The 18,906-nt window shown below is 55.0% G+C and overlaps 1 protein-coding gene across 2 annotated transcripts; it reads right to left on the reverse strand.

Annotated features, from left to right (window-relative positions):
* Nucleotides 1-317: 317 nt before the first annotated feature.
* On the reverse strand, nt 318-18,539 carry DDRGK1 (DDRGK domain containing 1). 2 transcript variants are annotated; one of them, XM_051966364.1, is made up of 9 exons: nt 18,418-18,539; nt 13,107-13,277; nt 10,106-10,218; nt 9,886-9,987; nt 4,813-4,935; nt 4,246-4,284; nt 1,980-2,036; nt 1,411-1,459; nt 318-568 (listed from the first exon to the last, which is right to left on the reverse strand). In XM_051966364.1, the coding sequence occupies exons 1-9, from the start codon at nt 18,506-18,508 to the stop codon at nt 402-404; spliced, it is 912 nt and encodes a 303-aa protein (XP_051822324.1). In that variant the 5' UTR covers nt 18,509-18,539; the 3' UTR covers nt 318-401. The 2 variants fall into 2 exon arrangements, with proteins under 2 accessions (XP_051822324.1, XP_051822323.1); XM_051966363.1 differs by having other exon boundaries at nt 13,107-13,280.
* Between the last annotated feature and the right edge of the window lie 367 nt (nt 18,540-18,906).

Here is an 18,906-nt window from a genome sequence, read left to right on the forward strand (position 1 = left end):
CACAGGAGCCTGGATTGGGAGGGGGAGGGGACACGCCCCCAGGCTTGTGCCGGTAAGGCAGGTCAGAGGCCTGGATGTGCATGTGCCGGACCCCCAGGTTCTGGGAACGCCCAATCTGGGGGGAGCCGCGGCCTCCGGGCCAGTCCCTCCCCAGAAGCGAGGCCCTCCTCTCCCAGCCCACTTTCCAAGGACCCCGGGCCTCTGTTGCTCCTTCTGGGACAGCTCCTCTGAAGATTCTCCTTCCTCCCCATCCCGGAGTGGGGCCCACACCTGCCTTCTCCACCGCCCTCCCCCTTCACCCCAAACACGGGCCTGGACACTGCTTCAGTCTCTTTAATCTGCCAGGCAACTCACATCAGAAAGCAAGGTGAGGGGGCTGGCCGCGCAGGGCAGACCTCCGGTTAGGCTGGGATTTGGGAAGGAGTCTCCGGGGTCAGCGTGATGAGGGAATTGCTGGCCTGCGCAAGCTCAGAGATGGACACGCGACCTCGCTGGCGGATGAACTGCGCCACGGCGGCCATCTCCTCGGGCGTGATGTAGATGAACTTGCCGCGGTCATCAATCACCCCTGAAGAGACAAGAGCATCCCAAGGACGTGGGCCCCACCGATCTCTGTGCTGCCCCTTTTAAGACCCTCCCCGCTCCACTTCAGTCCAACTTCCAGTGGCCTCCCAGTCCGGTCCTACCCCGTTCCTGCTGGGGCTTCCTCCATCTATCTCCACTTGTTCCATCTAGAACCAACCCGTGTGTGGTGTGTGTGTGTGTGTGTGTGTGTGTGTGGTGTGTGTGTGTGGTGTGTTGTGTGTGTGTGTGTGTGTGGTGTGTGTGTGTGTGTGTGTGGTATGTGTGTGTGTGTGTGTTGTGTGTGTGTGTTGTGTGTGTGGTGTGTTGTGTGTGTGTGTGTGTGTGTGTGTGTGTGTGGTGTGTGTGTGGGTGTGTTGTGTGTGTGTGTGTGTGGTGTGTGTGTGTGTGTGTGTGGTATGTGTGTGGGTGTGTTGTGTGTGTGTTGTGTGTGTGGGTGTGTTGTGTGTGTGTGTGTGTGTGTGTGTGTGGTGTGTGTGTGGTGTGTGTGTTGTGTGTGTGTGGTGTGTGTGTGGGTGTGTTGTGTGTGGTGTGTGTGTGGGTGTGTGGGTGTGTGGTGTGTGTGTGTGTGTGTGTGTGTGTGTGTGTGTGTGTGTCTTTGCACCCAGCCCTGTCTCTCCTCATCTTTCTTGCTTGGTTGGTGACTCCCCAAGGACAGGGTCTGGTCTATGAATCCTTCTCTCTTCCAAGAGCCTATTAAGCAACGTCCTGGGCAGAATGGGGAGGCCATAAGCCTGACAATGGCACGAGGGGTCCTGAATTCTGATCTCACAGACATCCTGGAGCACAGGGTGAAACCTGCCCCCGTGGGACCCTCCCTCCCCGCACCTGTCAGCGTGCCATCGGCCAACAGGTCCTGCACTCGGTTAATAGCGTCCTGTGGGAGAAGAGAGGGGGCCATCCTTAGCAGGGAGCCAGGACAAGTCAACCCTCCCGATAAGTCACCTCCATCCCCTGGACCCCCTGCAGATACTGCTGGGATGTGGGAGCAGCAGCATCTCACTCTCCTATCCCTCCCTCTTAGGAGCCCCCGGGAAGAATTCTTTCCCTTGGATTCCCCTGCTCTGGGGTATCTGGACAGCCCATTCTATCCTGGGGGAGAGGGAAGTGGTGGGTAGCAGTGGTGCTGCTGCTGGTGCTGTTTCCCAGGGACTGGAACAGTGGGAGGTGCTGGCAAAGGACTGGTACCACAGGGAGGAGGGTTGTCACGGTAACTGGATTGGGCAGCTTCAGCCGGGGGCCGGTTAACTGCTTGTTTTTTGTCCTTCCTTCTCTTGAATTGAGGAGGGTCTTAGGAGATGATCCAGACCCGATTTGGGAAGGACCAAGTCTGGATCATTCCCTATCGGGTCCCAGCCCAGGCCACAGAAACTCCCGGCTGCTGACTCTTACATTACCTGGGTCCGAAGGCCCACATGAGATGCGAGGTCCTCCAAGAGCACAACTTTTGCCTGCTGCAGAGAAGGGAGAGAACGGAGCCCATGACTTCCCTCAGTTCAAGGCACAGAGCATAAGGTCATTCCTAGTCATACTTACACATACACATGTCTATGTCTAGATACACTCACTTATGGCCTGGACCTGCCCTCAGGAGCTTCTACTCAGAAAGGAGCAGTAAATGGGGGCAGGCCCTTGAAACGTGCTCTTAACTGCTGACATTCTCTCTGTCTCATTTAAGAGAGAGACAGACATAAGTCAAGGTCCTGCCCTCAGAGAGTTCCACTCTGGAAACCGGAATACATTCGCACTGACAGCGTTCATGCATTTATTCATCCAATAAACGCTTCTTAAATGTCAGAGGATGCGAGCTTGGGATGCGACAGAGCTGCTCCCTCACAGGATTCACACGGAGAGACACACACATAACAGAGAGTATTATATGCTAAGTGCGCAGGAAGGTACAAACCCGGCGTTATGTAAGAGCTTTCCTGCAGAATCCTGGAACTACTCATGTATTGGGCTTTGTTAAGTTCAGATTTAAAAAACATTCTAATGTTATGTAAAGTCTGAGGGGGAAGGCTGTCACTGACAGGGGCTCAGGGAAGGCTTCCTGGAGGAGGCTGAGTTGGAGTAAAACTAGGACATAAACACGAGACCAAAATTTGAGGAGGAAAAAGGAGAGGGGGATGAAGAGAAAGGGAGGGGGAATGTTACCAAAGACTAGTCTCCTGCACTTGGAGACAAGCAGGGAAGTATTGCCCTTAAGTCAGGAAAGGAAAGGGAGGCTGGTGGGGACGGTCCATGCCTCAGTTTCCCTACAACTACAGCCCCCTGAGGGCCAGGCCTGGGTCCCCTGAGGGCGAGTCTCGGGGCAAGACTGGGACCTGAAACCTGACTGACACAAAGGCCAGCCCGAGGTGGGGAAGGAGAAACGCGGCATCAACACTTGTGAGTCGCTCTGGGGTGCCTCGAAGTAACTTCCGGGAGGCGGACTTGGGGCCAAAAGGGCGGAGGAGCTGAGGGTCCCGGCTGCCGGGCAGGGCCTGCCCCGGGGCACCCGAGCCCCCTGACACCCCAAGGACAAGGCTTCCCCGCCTCCCCCTCCGGACGGGACACCGCAAGCTCCGCCTCTGCTGCCCCGGGGCCTCCTGGGAGAACGGGGAGCCCCGGGGACGAGGCTGGGAGCGGGCTGCGGGACGGGGCAGTCCCGGGAAGGCCGGGCCGGGGGAGAGGCAGGCAGAGGGCCCCCTGCGCGGGGCGGCCCCGGGGCCCGGCAAGGACCACGCCAGCCCTGGCTGACCCAGGTGTTGCAGACTGGGAAGGAGAAAAACTGCAGGCAGAGGGAGGAGAGAGGCCAGACAATGCAGCGGCCTCTCACAAGAAGGGACCCACCCTGCGGGGCCGAGACCTCCTGTATCACAAGGGCCCACGTGCAGGAAGCTGGGGGACACACGGGAGGCTCCCCCCGGGGGCACCGGGTTCGGGAGCCTGTGGGAGCCGGCTCCCCCGGCCCGGGGCCCCTGCCTGAGGGGGGGCCCTCCCTGGGCCCAGCCACGTGTCCGCGGGGTGGGGGCCCGGCTCCCCGGCTCCCAGCGTGACGGGCTTCCTTGACTGCCTGGGGCGTGGGCTGAGACTCCCAGGGGCTGCAAGCTGTGGATTATGCAACGCTGGTTCAGTGCCACCCCCTGCTCCCTCTGCACTCCCTCCCACAGCTCACGCTGATGCTTCAGCTTCCCCCACTTTAAAGCTGTACCTGAAAACTTCCCCTTCTGGGGGTGGGGCGAGGGAGAAAGGAAGGGGTCTGCAGCAGACGGGGGGCGGCCGTGCCCAGAGGAAGGAGCCTCCCCCTCAGAGCAGGGGCTCCTGAGCACAAGCCTCCAGCCCCGGGACCCCCAAAAGCAGAGGCCGGGCCTCCTACCTCACCAGGGGCACTCGGGGTCCGAGGGAGGGGCCAGAGAACGCGACCGAACCCACCAAGGACGGAGCCTCAGGAGGCCGGGAAGCCGAGGGGCTGCGGAGGGACGTGTCCCGCTGCCCGGGCGGCCACAGGCCCTGCGCACGAATGTGCCGCCATGATGGGGGGGTCCGAGCCCCTCAGCATAAGGTCAGGGAGAAAACCTCGAGCGGCTTCTCCCTCCTCCCCACGCCCCGCGCCTCGCACACTCCCACTCCCAAATTCAGACCCAAGTCCGGGCCGAGGCCCCCGGCCCCACAGCTTCTTACCTTAATGTAAGTGATGAACTCGGTCAGGAAGCTCCGAGACTGTGGGGACAAAGATGGCGGGTGAGCTCGGGCCGCCCCGGGCCGGGCAGAAGGCTCCGGGGAAGGTGCTCAGGCCGCCGAAGGGGCCGCGGCAGCAGGGGCTCAGGTCAGACACCGGACACCGCCAAGCGGGGCCTGGGCAAAGCGGCCGCACCTGGCTCCCGGAGCCCGCGAGGGCAGCCCCAGGACGTCGTCCCCGAGCAGGAGCCCCCGTCAGACAGCCGGGACCCCGCCCCCCGCGGTTCCGAACCGAGGCCTCCCTCTCCCCGGCCCAGAGTCGGCGCCGGGGCTTTGTTCCTGCTAGCAGCGGGACGGGAAGGCCGCCCCATGGGACCGAGGAGAGCGCTCCCCGGGAGGCCCTGCCTCTCTCCTCCCGCCCCCGGTGCCCCTCTGCCGGCTCGCTCCTAGGGGCCGAGGCAGAAAGGTCAGGGGCGGCCTCCGGGGCCAGGGCTTCCCAGGGGTGCTGTCCCACAGGCCAGGCTGACATCCGTCCCGGGCCCGGGAGGCCCAGCAGGGGAAGCCCCTCACCTGCTCCTCCGTCATGGTCTCAGCCTCCCCCTCCTCCTCCACCACAAAGGCCTCCTTCAGTTTCAGGTACTCCTCATGCTCACGCTGCTCCTGCTCCTCCCGGGCCTTCCTTTCCTCGGCTTCCTGCGACAAAAACCAAGGCTCAGTTTCCCCCCAAAGCGCCGGCCCCTTCTCCCCCAAACACCCTCACGTGCCGGGCAAAGTCCCCTGGGACTGTGTGAGCAGGTCCCTGCCCCCTGCAGCCCTCTCAGAAATCCTTCTGGGCAAAGGGCCACGAGGACCCCTGGGGAGGGCTGAGCCCTGGCTCCCAGGAGGGGGCTGCCAACCTGCCCCTCCCCACCCTCATTCCTTCGAGAGAGAGGGTCCCCCTTCCCTCCTCACCGGATGTGGGCTTCCACCAACACTGGGAATACTCAGACTTCTGAGTCTCTCGCCAACTCCCAAGCCTGAGGAGATCATTGGGCTCAATCCCTTCCATATTTTAGACGAGGAAACAGAGGGCCAGAGAAGCTCACAAGTCACACTTAGCTTAATCAAGGCCTCGAGACTATGGTCAATTCCTCTGCTCCCTTCCCTCTGGAGACGAAGGCCCGGACTGACCCACCCTGGCCCCTGACTCTCGGCGGGCGGCTCTGACACCCCCTCCCCCTCTCCCTTTTCCTCTTCCTGGTAGGGTCTGGGGGGGCAAGTTCTGCCTCACTGACTCAGTGCGGCCCCATCACAAGTCAAAACACAGCCACCGATGGAGGGCGGACACAACGTCCTCTCTACCCGTCCCCCAGCTAGCCCAGAGAGCTGGGAAGGCACCTGCGGCCCTTCATCCGACAAACCTACCCCCAGGGCTCCCCCACCAACACCTGCTTGTACAAAACTAGTCAGGGAGAGCGCGGAACCAGGGAGTTCTCCGGGCCAGCCCCCACCCCATTCCCCCAGGAACAGCTCCCAGGTCTCCTTCCTTCTCCATTCCCACTTGCCAGACACCATAATTCAGAGCCCCCCGCCATCTCTCCCTCTCTGTATGTGTCTCTCTGTCTCTCTCTCTGTCTGTCTGTGTTTCCCTTTGCCTCTCTTGTCTCCGTCTGTCTCTCCTTTTCTGTCTCCCCCCCCCTCCTTGCCCAATGGGCTAGCCTTCTAGCCCCTCCTCCTGTTTCCAGGTGCTGCCCTCTCCAGATTGTTTGTGTGTTGATCCCTACTTAAGCCGCACTGCCTCGGTGCTCACGGTGTCCCCCCTCACGCTGGGGCTCCCTGAGGCAGGGGCTAGGCAGGATCAGAGCCTTCCCCGAAGGCAGGGCCCCTGGAGGCTCCGGGGCTGCTTGTCACCAGCTTTGTCACAGACAAAGGGAAGAAATCATCTTCCACTTAACAAGCCAGGCAGCTACAGACACTTCTCAGCCCACGTCTCCCAATCTCTGAAGAGCCTTTGAGTCTCTCTTCCTGCCCTCATGACTAATCACTCATTGTGGAACCTTTAGTGAGGAGCCCTCCCTGGTGTGGTAGGTGGGCAGACGTGGGCTGCCGCTGGATGGGAGGGACAGGGAGACCTTCCCTCCTGCCTCCCTCCCTTCCCCAAACAAGACTTTGGGGTGCAGGGCAGGGTGGGAAGACCAAAGTGATGAGTGGCGTGAGCCCAGAGCCTTCCAGGCAACACACTGCAAGTCTAGCTCGGCGTCCCCTCCAAACTGCTCCTTCAGCAGACTCCCAGAGACCCCTGGTTGTTGCCAACGGCAGCACTGCCTCCCGGTCACCGAGGCTCAAGGCCTCGGTCAGCCCAGACTCTCCCTGCCCATGTGGGTCAGACCCAAATCCAGCTCTTCTTCTTGGACATCTCTCAGATTTATTCCCCTCCTCTGCCCTGCTCTGGCCTCCACGCGAACTTAGGACGCGATTCAATCCAACAAACATTTATTGAGAGACCCTCATGTTCCTGAGCCTTGCTAGGAACAGGGGGACCCAAAGACAAAAGCAACAGCTTCTGCTCAAAAAGGTTCTATTCTTTCAGAGGGAAATAGCACGAATATAGCTAAATCAAGACTTCAAAGTGGACTGGGACGGGGGACACTAACACCTCTTGTGGCCCCCAGAACTGAGCCTGAAGGGAGTGAGGGACCCCAAGAGATGCAGGGAAGGCAGGAGAGCCCTGCATGAATGGGGACCGCTTGGAGAAAGGAGCAAGGTGGGAGCTGGACACCTGCGGACAGCGAGCCTCCTGTGGTCCGGGTCACAGGAACATGGATTTCTTAAATGCATCAATACGTATGAGGTGCTCTGCAGGGGGCCGGAGATCAAACCAGGCCCTGGCTCTACAGCCTGCCCCCTCCTCGGGCCACACGCAGCGGCCTGGCCTCCTCCTATGTCACCAGCCAGAAACATCTTTCTGATGCACATTTCTGCCCACGCCATTCCTCTGGCTCCCAAACTGGCTTCGAGAACAACTGCAAACTCTTTAGCTTGGTGTCCAAGGCCCTCCATCAGCACCTGCCTTCTGCCTTCCCAGATTTACTCACCTCCCTTTCACACACACACAATGCTCCAATCAACCAGCCTCCTCATCCCTAAGGATACCCACTGGTCTTCCCTATCAGCTGAAATCCTACCCCTTCTGGTGTATCAGGGCCAGAGCATAAACTGTACTACAAAGCAGTGATCATTCAACGGGACCGAGTGCACAATAGAGAGTGGAATCAGACATGGCATACAATGTAAAACCAGCACAGTGGCAGTGTTTGATAAACCCAAAGACCTGTTACTGGGAAAAGGACTCACTAATAGACAAAATCTGCTAGGAAAACTGGACAGCAATCTGGTAAAAATTAGTTTTAGGCCAAGACCTCATTTGTTATACACCAAGATATGCTCCTGGCTACAACATAAAGAAATTAAAGGAGTGAGAGAGAAATCATCATTCAAATCTATGACTGGGAGGAGAGTCCATGACTAAACAAGCATTAGAAAGGCTCACTAAAATAAAATTTGATTATATACATTAAAAAGTTTTTGCATAAATAAACTGAATGTAATTAAAATTATGAGTAAATAGGAAAACCCTTAGCAGCAAGTTACTCTTACAAAAGATTCAATAATCAAGGTGTATTCTTATACAAAAAAGTGCCATCCCCTAATGGCCCAAGTAGATATATAAGGAGTTTTTAAAGAAAGAAATTCAAGCTATCAACGACCATGGAAAATGCTATAAATCATTAATAACTACAAAATGAAAATTAAAACAACTCTGAAATTCTACTTGACATTCATCTAAGTGGCAATGATGACAAGAGGAACATGACAAATGCCGAATCGGATTGAGAAAAAAATGAACAATTCATTATTGGCTCCACCAAAGCTGACTGATGTAGCAATTCTGAAAAGCAATTTGGAATGATGCTCCCAACATTAGTAAACTATACATAACCTTTGTCTCACTGATACCATCTACTGGGCCTACACTGTAAGGAGATAAAGCAAGGAGAAAATACAAGCACAAAAACATTTAGACCAGTTTGCTTTGTGGTAGGCAAGAATCTTCAAGATTTGTCCTTTTTTTAGGGAATGGCTCAACAGATTCTGGTGGAAGCATGGAAAGGAATAGCATTGGGTTGTAAGAAATGACAAAATGGGCAATTTCAGAGGAAACTGGAAAGACTTCTGTGAACTGATATTAAGTGAGCAGAATCAAGAGAACAATTTATACGATGACAAAAATGTTATTTAAAACAAACAAAAAAACACACAAACTCCAAACTTTGAGTGACTATAGAAATCTGAACAATCTAATGATAAGTCAGGAAGACAGAAGACCAAAGCAGAAACTCTCACCTCTTGCCGGAGAGGTAATGAACCTACACAAGTCAGAGAGACAGAGATTTTCAGGCACGGCCAATGTGGGCATTTACTGGACCATGCATGCTTGTGACAAGGCTTTGCTCTTTCCTTTTTCCTCCTCCTTTCTTTCTTTCCTTTCTTTCTTTCTGTTCAATGGATGGGGGAAGTGGGGGGATATATTATAAAATAATTTTACAAAGTTAATAAACAAATCTCCCTTCCATCCTTCCAGACCCAGTTAACTGCCAGCTCCTCCATAAAGCCGCGTCCAGCTTCCCTGGCGAGAAGCGAGGTCTCCTTCCTCTGAACTCTCCGAAGCTGCCATTTGTCTTAAGGCACAGCTCCGTTCTGTCGCATTTCATCGCTGCAGATGACTTCCGTCGTGTTCCTCCCTCCTAGACCGTGAGGCCTTTGGGTGGCAGACGGCTAGAGACCGTTTCTTATTCATCTGTGTTTCAACTAGAGGGCTTACTTGGCACTGAGAGAAAGGAGCTCTAGTTAAAGTTTTACTACTTAAGAGTCACATGATCTTGGCTGAATCAGAGCCTCAGAATTACAGAATTAGGAAAAAATCCAAAGGTCAGCCCATGCACAAGTGGCCATTTGGCAGCTGGCGATCCCCCGGCCAGGGGTCTCACTCTGTCCTGAGGCGGCCCGTGCTTTCCCCCTTGCTGTGGTGCAGAACCAGGCCGGCATCTGCAGTATCTTCCCACAGCGCCGCAGCTCCTGCTCTCTCCAGCCAAACAAAACCAAGTCCCACCCCTCTTGTACCCGAGAGACCTTCGAACCTCAGCGTTTCTGCCAGGCGGGTCCTGCTCTGGAGCCCGGCTCCCCGCGCCCCTCGTGCTCTTTCGAGAACTACGTCCCTTGACCGTACCTGGGCCTCAGTTTCCCTGCCTACAAATCAGAGAGAAGAACCCCGCCTTTCCCACAGGCCTGCTGTACCGGTGAATCACGTGGATCACAGGGCTCCTAAGTCAGAAAGCCCTGGGCAGAAGGGCGGCTGGGAGGAGGAGCAGAAGCCTCCATGTGGGCTGAGGGAATGGCAGGGTGACGGCAGGGAAGCGGGGGGAGAAGAGCCCCTGACAACGGGGCAGTTACCACCAGGTCCGTCCAGCCAAGCCAACGCCAGGCGCCGCTGGGGCTCGGGGGCTCGCCACCGCGCCAGGCCTGGAGCTGGGGGGAAAGGCCGGCCGAGGAGGGCGCGAGCGGAGGTCAGGGCGGAGGGTCTGAGGGTCTCGGGGCGCAGCTCACCTTGCGCTCCTCCTCAAGGCGCAGGCGCTCCTCCTCTTTCTTCCGCTCCTCCTCCCGCTTGGATTCTAGTCGGCGCCGCTCCTCGCGCTCAGCTTCTTCTGCCTAAGGAGAGCAGGTGCTGTTTCCCAAGCATCACCCTGCCCGTCCCCTCCCTCACCCCGGGACCTCCTGTCCAAGCCCAGGAGAGGGGAGGGGGCCTCAGGGCGGCTCCCCCGCTCACCTCCCGCTGGGCTTTCCTGGCCTGCTTCTCCTCCAGCTTCCTCTGCTTCTTGGCGCCAATTTTTCCCAACGGCTGGATTTCTGCAGGCTCATCGCCGCTTTCTTCATCCTGGGCTAGAGGTGTTCAGAAGAGAGAGGAGACCCCGGAAGAAAGCATTTTAGTACAAAGCATGAGTGGACTCCTGCCCGCGGCAGACTCCCCAGCCCGGGCCCTGCCTTCAAGCAGCCCACTCAGCAACACTGTCCTACACAGAAGCAGGGCCTAGGACGGCCAGGCTGGAGACCCCGAGCCAGAGGGTACCAGCTGCCCGTGGTGGGCGCAGGGGCCAGAAGGAGGAAGCCCCCGCGGGGCAGGGCAGGAACGAAGCAGGCTCCGACGTTTTAGCCCGGCTTCTGCCACGCAGGGACAGCTCATGCCCTTGCTCTGGGTGCAAGCCCATCAGCACAAGCTGTGAGTGCTTCAGTGCCCTCTGCCACAGGCCTCCGCTGTTTCTCGTGTGCTAATTAAGGAGAAAAAGTCCTCCCTATCTCACGGGTCTAGGATAAGGCTCCCATGAGATCATGTGGAACAAAGGACTTCATAAAATATCAGGTGAATTTCTGATCAATCAACAAGGTCTCACTGAAAATCTAGCTATGGCAGAAAGAACGCCAGCCAGATTTGCCAGGATTCAAGTCCCAGTTCTGCTACTTTCTACCTGTGTGACTGGGCCTGTGTCTGTTCTACAAAGTGATGGAGTTTAGACCAGATAAACTCTGAGATTCCCTCCAGCTCCACATCCCATACTCCTCGAGGATCCGGCCCATTGCCAGGGACCATGGTGGGGATACTAGGAAGAGAAGACATAGAGTTTCTGTCCTCCCCAGGAAACAGCCTATCTCCCTCCATAGGGACTGGAACACAGCAGGGGCTTAAAAGTTTTTTTGATTGCTGGATTACTTCCTAGTTAGTAAAAGGTCTCTTAGGATGCAGAGCAGAGTGCTAAAAGCCAAGAGTTTTGTGGGAAAGGCTATAGGACTCCTAAGAAGGAGAGTCTGCGGACTAGGATAATCCCTGCTTTGACATCCCATGTCCAAGGCAGGCTGGGGATCATGTGCACAAAAACTCGGAATGGAAACCACCCCGTTATGGACGGTGGGAAAACCATGCGTCAAGCTCGTCTGCACTGGGTGCTCAAACTGAGGAAGGAGAAGGGCAGAAGGCAAGGTGGGGCCGGTTTAGGAAGGGCTTTGAATGCCGAGTTGAGGACCTGGCCTGGAGATGTTTTAGGAAGAGGAATCTGGCAAATGTAGGGGGTGGATGGGCAGCTAGGAGAGTAGAGGCCATAGCTGTGCCCTTCCTTACTCAGGCAAGAGGCACTGAAGGCCAGCATCAAAACAGGTGCCATCCGAAGTGGGCCTGGAGACCCCTGAGCGAGCCTTGGCTGAAGCACCCTGAAGCAGCCACGGCTTCTCTTGGCTGAACTACCACTAATATCCTCCCAACTGGTCTTTCTGCCTTTATTCTCATCCTTCAGCAGTTCAGGCCTCTCATCTATGCCCCAGTGATCCTCCTAAGGTGCAGGTGGGGGGTACCAAGGATGGGGCAGGTGGGGGGCACCGAGGATGGAGCACCAGGTCTGCAGCCAGGACTCACACACTTAACGAGCTGTGTGAAACCCCATTCTACTCAGTTCCCTGTCTGCAAAATAGGGGTATACTGGAGAAGGAAATCACAAACCACTCCAGTATTTTTGCCAAGAAAATCCCAGAAATCTTCAGTGGCTCCCCACTGCCCGCCAAAGCAGGAACCAACTCCTGATCCTGGCGCTCAAGGCCTTCCAGGATCCGGTGCCAGTCTGGCAACGCAGGCTTATCTCCCATTTCCTTTCCTAACCTCCAGTCTCTCCAGACTGGACGACTACCCTTCCAGATCCTGCCCTGGCCCCCTTTCACCACCTCCAGGGAGATGAATACAAAGACCAGGAGATGACTGAAGGACTCCCAACCGTACACAGTAACAGCAAGAATGTGGGATGATCAACTATGGCAGACTTGGTTCTTCTCAGTAGCTCAGTGATCCAAAGCAATCCCAAGACTCTGAGCAGAAAATGCCACCTGCATCCAGAAAAAGAACTAAGGGGACTGAATGTAAATCAACACATGCCGTGTGCACTTCTTTTTTCTGTTTTTTTCTCTCTCCCTGGCTTTTCCCTTTTGTTCTGATTTTTCTTTCCCAACATGATTCATAAAACAAAGTAGGCTAAAAAAAAAAAAAAGAAAAAGAAATATATAGAAGAAAAAAAAGTATCTGTATGTAAACAATTGAGGGATACACACAATTGATGGTATTATATTAAATGTTAATGTTAGACATCTTCTGCTCCCTTTCTGCTTCTTACCTCCGTCCCCACCTGCCCCTGAGCTGCCACCTCCTAAATTCCAGACCCCATCTCTGGCCCCCGGTTAGCAGTCACCTGGAACACTAGAATGGCAATGGGAAGCGGTTTTCTCCAGTCTGGCCAAGGGTGAAGATCAGGGGCCTTGCATGAAATGGCTGGGAGGCCCCACCTGACCTCAGGGCCTTTTCCAGAGCTCTAGGGCTGGGGGGCTCGGCTGGTCTCCTGAGGATGGGCTCCCTCAGACTCCGACACGGCAGAGTGCGCTCTAGGCCCTGAGGAGGCGTGGTGAACAATTTCTTCTCTAGGCTAGAGTTGTGGGACCCCCCCCCCAATCGGGCATCCCTCCTACGACGTGGTGACCCTCTCACGGCCCTAGCTCCCAGCTGCCCATCCCCCTCCAGGCCTCCCATCACCTCCTCTGCCAGTAGCTCCAGGCGGGTCAATCTCCCCAACCTCCCAGTCTCCCCGGAGCCCCTCTCCCCCAGGAAGCCTCTGTGTGACAGGCTTCCCCAGGGGTGGGTCCCTCTGGCCTCCAGGGTGGGTCAGTGGGTCAGGAGCCTCCTGTGGGCCAAGCACCGGGAATGGGAGGAACAAGGCACCCCCCACTGGTACATCCATCACCTTCTATCACTTCCTCAACCTCTTCCTCGGCCCGCTGGGCCCGGCGCTGGGCCTGCAGCCTGCTCCCCATGTCTCGCCGGCGCCGGGGCCTCCCTTCGGCCCTCTCGGTTTCCTGTCCAAGAAGCTGGGGCCGCAGCCCCCCGACAGCCACTGGCTCCACATTGTGCTGATCTCCTGAGGAAAGGAGAGAGAAGGCCCGGTGAACACCCCCGCTCTCCCCGGTGCCACTTCCTGAGGCACCCCCCACCCCCCTCACAACATCTCTGAATCCCCCTGCCCCGAAGTCCCACAGCTCCTGCCCAGCCACAGGATCGACTCTGCAGTCGGGGCCAGTCAGGATGGGGACGCTCCGCCGGGCCCATCTGCTCCTGTCACCCAGCATCCCGGCGCCCTTCCCCGCACTGGTCCCTCACGCCACGAAGGCTCCGCTTCCCTAGTGACCACTCTCTGAAAAGGCCCAGTTACGCCCTCCCTCCTCCATTATTCCCCCACCTGTCCCGCTCCATACGGGTCCCTCTCACCGTGAGCTTTTAGGGTTCCTCTGAGCTGAGCCCCCGATCGCTTCCCTGGCATTTCAGGGGCAAGAGACGCCCTGCTCTGGACCAGAAAGTCCCCCGGGGAGGTGTGACCCGCCAAATGGCGCACTGCGGGCCTCCTAGAGAGCCCACGCCCGGCCCGGCCAGCCCTTCCTACGGCAACCCCAAGCCGCGCCTCTCCATCCCCTCCCACACACCAGCCCAACAGCGGCGCCCAGCTCGGCCCGATCAGTCCCGTCTCAGGCTCCCCCCCAGCACGGCTCTCGCCCAGCTCCCCTGCGCATCTCCCATCAGGCCTGGGAACAGTTCAAGTCCTGCTGCCCGTCCCCGTCCCCATCCCGCCCCTTCGTGTGGCTCCTCACACTCACACAAACCCAACTCAACATCCAAACGCCAACAGGAAAGTGAGACGCGGCGCTATCAGTTACACCGAACCGGCAGAGAAAGAGAGGGATGGATGTATCCCGACAACTTTCCACTGAGTTGGAATCAGAGACATTTACTTTCGTCTCACGGAGCGCAGTGATTCTATGCTCTGAGAAACCAGAGTCCTGCTCAAAAGTTATCCCCTGTGGTTTCATTATCATATTCTATAGCTTTCCTTAAGAAAACATTCCTTTTTTTTTTAATTTACCTGCTAGCAATATTGGTTAAATTTGAGGAACAACAAATTGCTAACAATTATCAGAAAGTAGCTCTATCCAAGACAGTCACAAGAGTTTTTCAAAAATGAAAGATTTCAAAAAATCAGAAAGGTTTTTTTTTTGGTATTGTTAATAAAGTAAATAAAATAACATCCATTTTAAATTTCTACTTTGACATAATTTTACAACATACAAAAATGTATTAAAATAGCAGAACTAAATAATTTCTGAATATTTAGGCAGGGATAGTAAGGATTTTACAGGAACAAAGACTATCCCCTTGCAGAAGTCAGGGCCTGGGCTTGCCCTCCTCGTCTCCCCCAGGCTGTGAGCCTCCTGAAAATAGGTCCTTCTTCTGAAGGCCCGACCCCTCCCCAAGGGGAGGCCATGCCAAGGCCTGCGGAGGGTGTCACTTCTTCCCCCTCACACACAGCCTTAGAACCTGAGGCTTTAACTTTCAGAGATCTGGTCCCCTCTGAGGAAGGCGGACAGAGCACACGGGAGAGCCAACTGGATAACACAAAAGTGGGCAACACGTGTGGCTCCACAAGCCGGAAGGGGTCTAGGCGGGGGGCCATCCCTGCTCTGGGCCGACAGCATGGGGCATCCTCAGGGAGTTTCTGGGCCTGTGCCGGGGAGGGGGAAGGACAGGAGGGTGGGGGGCCCATGCTATGCAGTGGGCAGAAGAGTGGGGCTAAGGCTGCGAGATGTGGTAGGGCCCTCCTTAGGGAAGGGGGCAAACTAGGATGTCCAAGAAGCCCACTCCTGAAACAGGCTGGGTGGAAGAGGGCCCCCACTCAGACGGTGCCAGCAGGAACGGTTACGTAAAGGGAGATTGTGAGTGATGGCCGCCCACCTCCTAGCTCTGGCTTTACCCACCTCCCTCAGCTCCTACTACCCCCGAGGCCCAAAATGACAGCAGCAAAATGCACCAATCATTCTTCCACCAAGAGCCCGCTGGAGGTTGGGGGGGAGAGGGGACCCGCCAGGCCCAGGAGCATCTGGACCTCACAGGATCGGGATGAGGAGGCCCAGTGAGAAAGGAGAGGTCCCTGGAATGCTGGACAATGACAGCGGTCAAAGGATCCCCCCTAAGTCAGAAGCAAACATTTGTACAAGATGTGGGAGCTCAGGATGGGGGAGTGGAAGCTGTAGGGAGCGTGTGTGTGTGTGTGTGTGTGTGTGTGTGTGTGTGTGTGTGGAAAAGGGGGCTGGGAGGAGGAATGGTCTGTAGGACACCTGAGGGTTTGGGAACAAGAGAATGGGAAAGACAGAATGTGTGTGCAGGGATGCATGGGAAGGAAAGATACTGCGAGGGAGGGAATAATGTTTCAATGGCTCTCATATGTATAGCATGTATATTTGTGAGTATGTGTACATCTGTATTACATGTGTATGTATATGTGTGCATGGAAGGAAAGCCAAATGTAAAGAAAGGAATTTGAACACATGAATGTGAAAGGCACACAATTTCCCATATTTCGGTTCCGGCCCTCATTACCCAGAAGGCTCCCTGAATACAGGGCTTGGAAAATGATTTGAAGGTCTTCAGATTACAGTTCTCTGTGAGGGAGGGGCTGTGAAAAAAGCACAGGGATGATAATAATGTTCACAAGGTGTAATGGGCTGAGGCTTGAATTGATGCACTGAGGTCCCAAGCACATGAGGCTAAATAGTAATTGGACCATACTCTATTAATACGTAAGCTTGGAGAAAGAATGGCCCCCGCCATTGTGCAAGTCCTGATGTGTTGTATAGGAAATGACGATTTTGGTGGGTGGAGGCAGGGGAGTGGAAAAGGAAGGGGAGGAGATGGCTCAGTGGATAGAGCACCAGCCTTGAATTCAAGAGGACCTGAGTTCAAATCCAGCCTCAGACACTTAACAAACAGAAAAAGTTGTCGAAAGCAGCAAAAAGCAAAAAGAAGAGAAACAAATCAGCTAACAGCCAAATGTAATGACCGCGTATTTAAAGTCAGCCGGAGTCAGGAATTCAGGTTAAGGGAAAAATCTTCAATATTTATTGAAGTGAAGAGGTGAATAAAGATTACGATAGCAATATGGGCAAGAAAGATTGCGATAGCAAATATAGGCAGTTGCGACAGGAAGCCAGCTAAGAGAGAGCGACGCGAGCCGAGCCAACAGTGGAGTCAACCGTGGAGGCAACCATGGCAATGGCCGTCCCAAAAGTCTCTCCTCCCCTTCCTTTTCCACTCCCCTGCCTCCACCCACCAAAATCGTCATTTCCTATACAACACATCAGGACTTGCACAATGGCGGGGGCCATTCTTTCTCCAAGCTTACGTATTAATAGAGTATGGTCCAATTACTATTTAGCCTCATGTGCTTGGGACCTCAGTGCATCAACTCAAGCCTCAGCCCATTACAACAAGGACTGAGGATTTCCAAAAGTGCTTTAAAGATACACGTTAGCACATTTAATCAATCAAGAAACAAACATAAAAAAGGACAGGACTAAACAGTAGGGGAGACACAGCAATGGCTATTTTTGGGTAGCTCTTGCCCTCATGACATTTAGCATCTTGTAAGGGATTAAGGCACAGACAGGTAGCTAAAATACAAAATGTTACATGGCAAGTGCACTAGAGCTGTAAAACCAAGTGACCTACGGCCGACGGGAAGCAGGGGAAGGGGAAGGTCTTACCAGGTGGCTCATCAGGAAGGTACCGAGCCAGGCTTTACCAGAGGGGCAGGAAAAGAGGGAAAGGTGAGCATGTGGCACAAACTTGAAGCAGAGCTGTCCAATTTGGTTTTGCAAGAAGGGACAACACAGCCAGAATGGAAAGAGAGACGAACACCAGGTTGTGATGGGCCTTGAATGCTACAGACAGAAGAGCTTGAATTTTTCATAAGCCCTACCTACATAGGGATCACGGTCACGTTTTGAACAGGTGGAAGGACACAGGGAAGTCATGTGAAGGCTGCAAAGAAGCTGGACTAGAATGGTAAGAGAAGGAATGACCTTGGTAAAATGGGAGAAGATCTATTTAAAGAAAAGCTTATTAACGGAGACAGACAAACCCAGCAGGGTCAGAAGCAAGGACAGGTTTGGCAGCAAGATGAGGCTGATGGACAGAGTTTAGGAGGTCAGTGGGGTTGCTAAAATGTTCGTGCCAAAAGAAGTTTGGGATTGCACAGAAGAATTGCACAGAATTCACTCTGAGATTGCATGAAAGGACTACACAAAATTCATGCTGGGATTGCAAGGAAGGGACTGCATGGAGTTCACCCTGGGATTGCAAGGAAGGACTGCCCAGAATTCACCCTGGGATTGCAAGGAAGGACTACCCAGAATTCACCCTGGGATTGCAAGGAAGGACTGCATGGAGTTCACCCTGGGATTGCAAGAAGGACTGCACGGAATTCACCCTGGGAATGCACGGAAGGACTGCACGGAATTCACCCTGGGAATGCACGGAAGGACTGCACGGAATTTACCCTGGGATTGCACGGAGTTCACCCGGGGGTTGCAAGGAAGGACTGCACGGAATTCACCCTGGGATTGCAAGGAAGGACTGCACGGAATTTACCCTGGGATTGCAAGGAAGGATTGCACGGAGTTTACCCGGGGGTTGCACGGAAAGCCCGAGGAACTGTAACTGTAGGGCCCGGCAAATGCCCTTTTCAGAGCCCTCATTTCCGGATGAATAAAACGGGGAGGGGAGAGTGGCAACTTCATGAGCAGGTGCGGGCGTAGGAGTTAAAGCACGAGAATTGGGAGAGTTAATGCGTATTTAACCCTGATTTCTTGACTTCCACTCAGAGGACCCCCTGGTACTCCCATCCCCGGGATAGGCGTTAGCTAACCCAGAACTCTGACAAGATCAGCAGAGACTCCACGTGCACAGAATAGCCGGCCGAACCGGAACGGCTCTCCGCCAATCAGGAGGCAGAAAAGGCCAATGGGCGGGGAGTGCTCTTGGCGCGCTAAGTCTTCCGGTCTGGCCGCACTACATGCCGGGAGTTGTAGTTTCTGCTTCTCCAGAGTCGGAACTCGGCAAGGCTATACCGAGCCAGGAAACCTTAGCGGCCTGAGAGAGCCAGCGAGCCCAAGAAGGAAGGGAGCTTAGAGGAAATCTCACAGCCCCAGGGAGCTGGCGGTGTTTCCTACCTGCTGCCGCCTGTTCCCGGATTCGGGTCACAAAAATGATAAGGGCAATAAGCAGTATCGCTGCCACTACGTAAAGGATCGGGTCCATCATCCCGCCTCCTTCCCGGCAGCACCCAAGATAGGGGCGTAGACAACTAAGCCGAACCAGGGCTCCGCCCCTGCTCCCTGATAGGTCCTCCTCAGACAGTCCCTCATAGGTTACCAAACATTACCCACGTTACCGAATGGAAGGAAAAACTTGCCTTTCACACAGACCCCGCCCACTAGGTCCCTGAGAGGCTCGCCTAATGATTTCCTGGATAGGTTCTATCCCCTGAAAATTACTGTCCATCATGAGGTACAGGCTCCGCCCCCATGCTGATTAACTCTCTATCTCTTAGATTTAATCCGTAGCAGAACCTCTTTCTTTCTTCTTCTTTTTTTTTATTATGGCTTTTTATTTACAAGTTATATGCAGGGGTAATTTTACAGCATTGACAATTGCCAAAC

The sequence above is a fragment of the Antechinus flavipes genome, chromosome 6 (genome assembly GCF_016432865.1).
Source record: "Antechinus flavipes isolate AdamAnt ecotype Samford, QLD, Australia chromosome 6, AdamAnt_v2, whole genome shotgun sequence".
Classification (NCBI taxonomy): domain Eukaryota; kingdom Metazoa; phylum Chordata; class Mammalia; order Dasyuromorphia; family Dasyuridae; genus Antechinus; species Antechinus flavipes.

What these genes read in the sequence shown, in the direction of transcription:
- DDRGK1 (XM_051966363.1), bottom strand. Translation starts at nt 18,508, where the DNA reads ATGATGGACCCGATCCTTTACGTAGTGGCAGCGATACTGCTTATTGCC. An exon ending in AGTTCATCACTTACATTAAG is followed by an intron (nt 2,037 to 4,245) that starts GTAAGAAGCTGT and finishes CCTTCTCTGCAG; the next exon opens with CAGGCAAAAGTTGTGCTCTT. An exon ending in ATGTGGGCCTTCGGACCCAG is followed by an intron (nt 1,460 to 1,979) that starts GTAATGTAAGAG and finishes CTTCTCCCACAG; the next exon opens with GACGCTATTAACCGAGTGCA.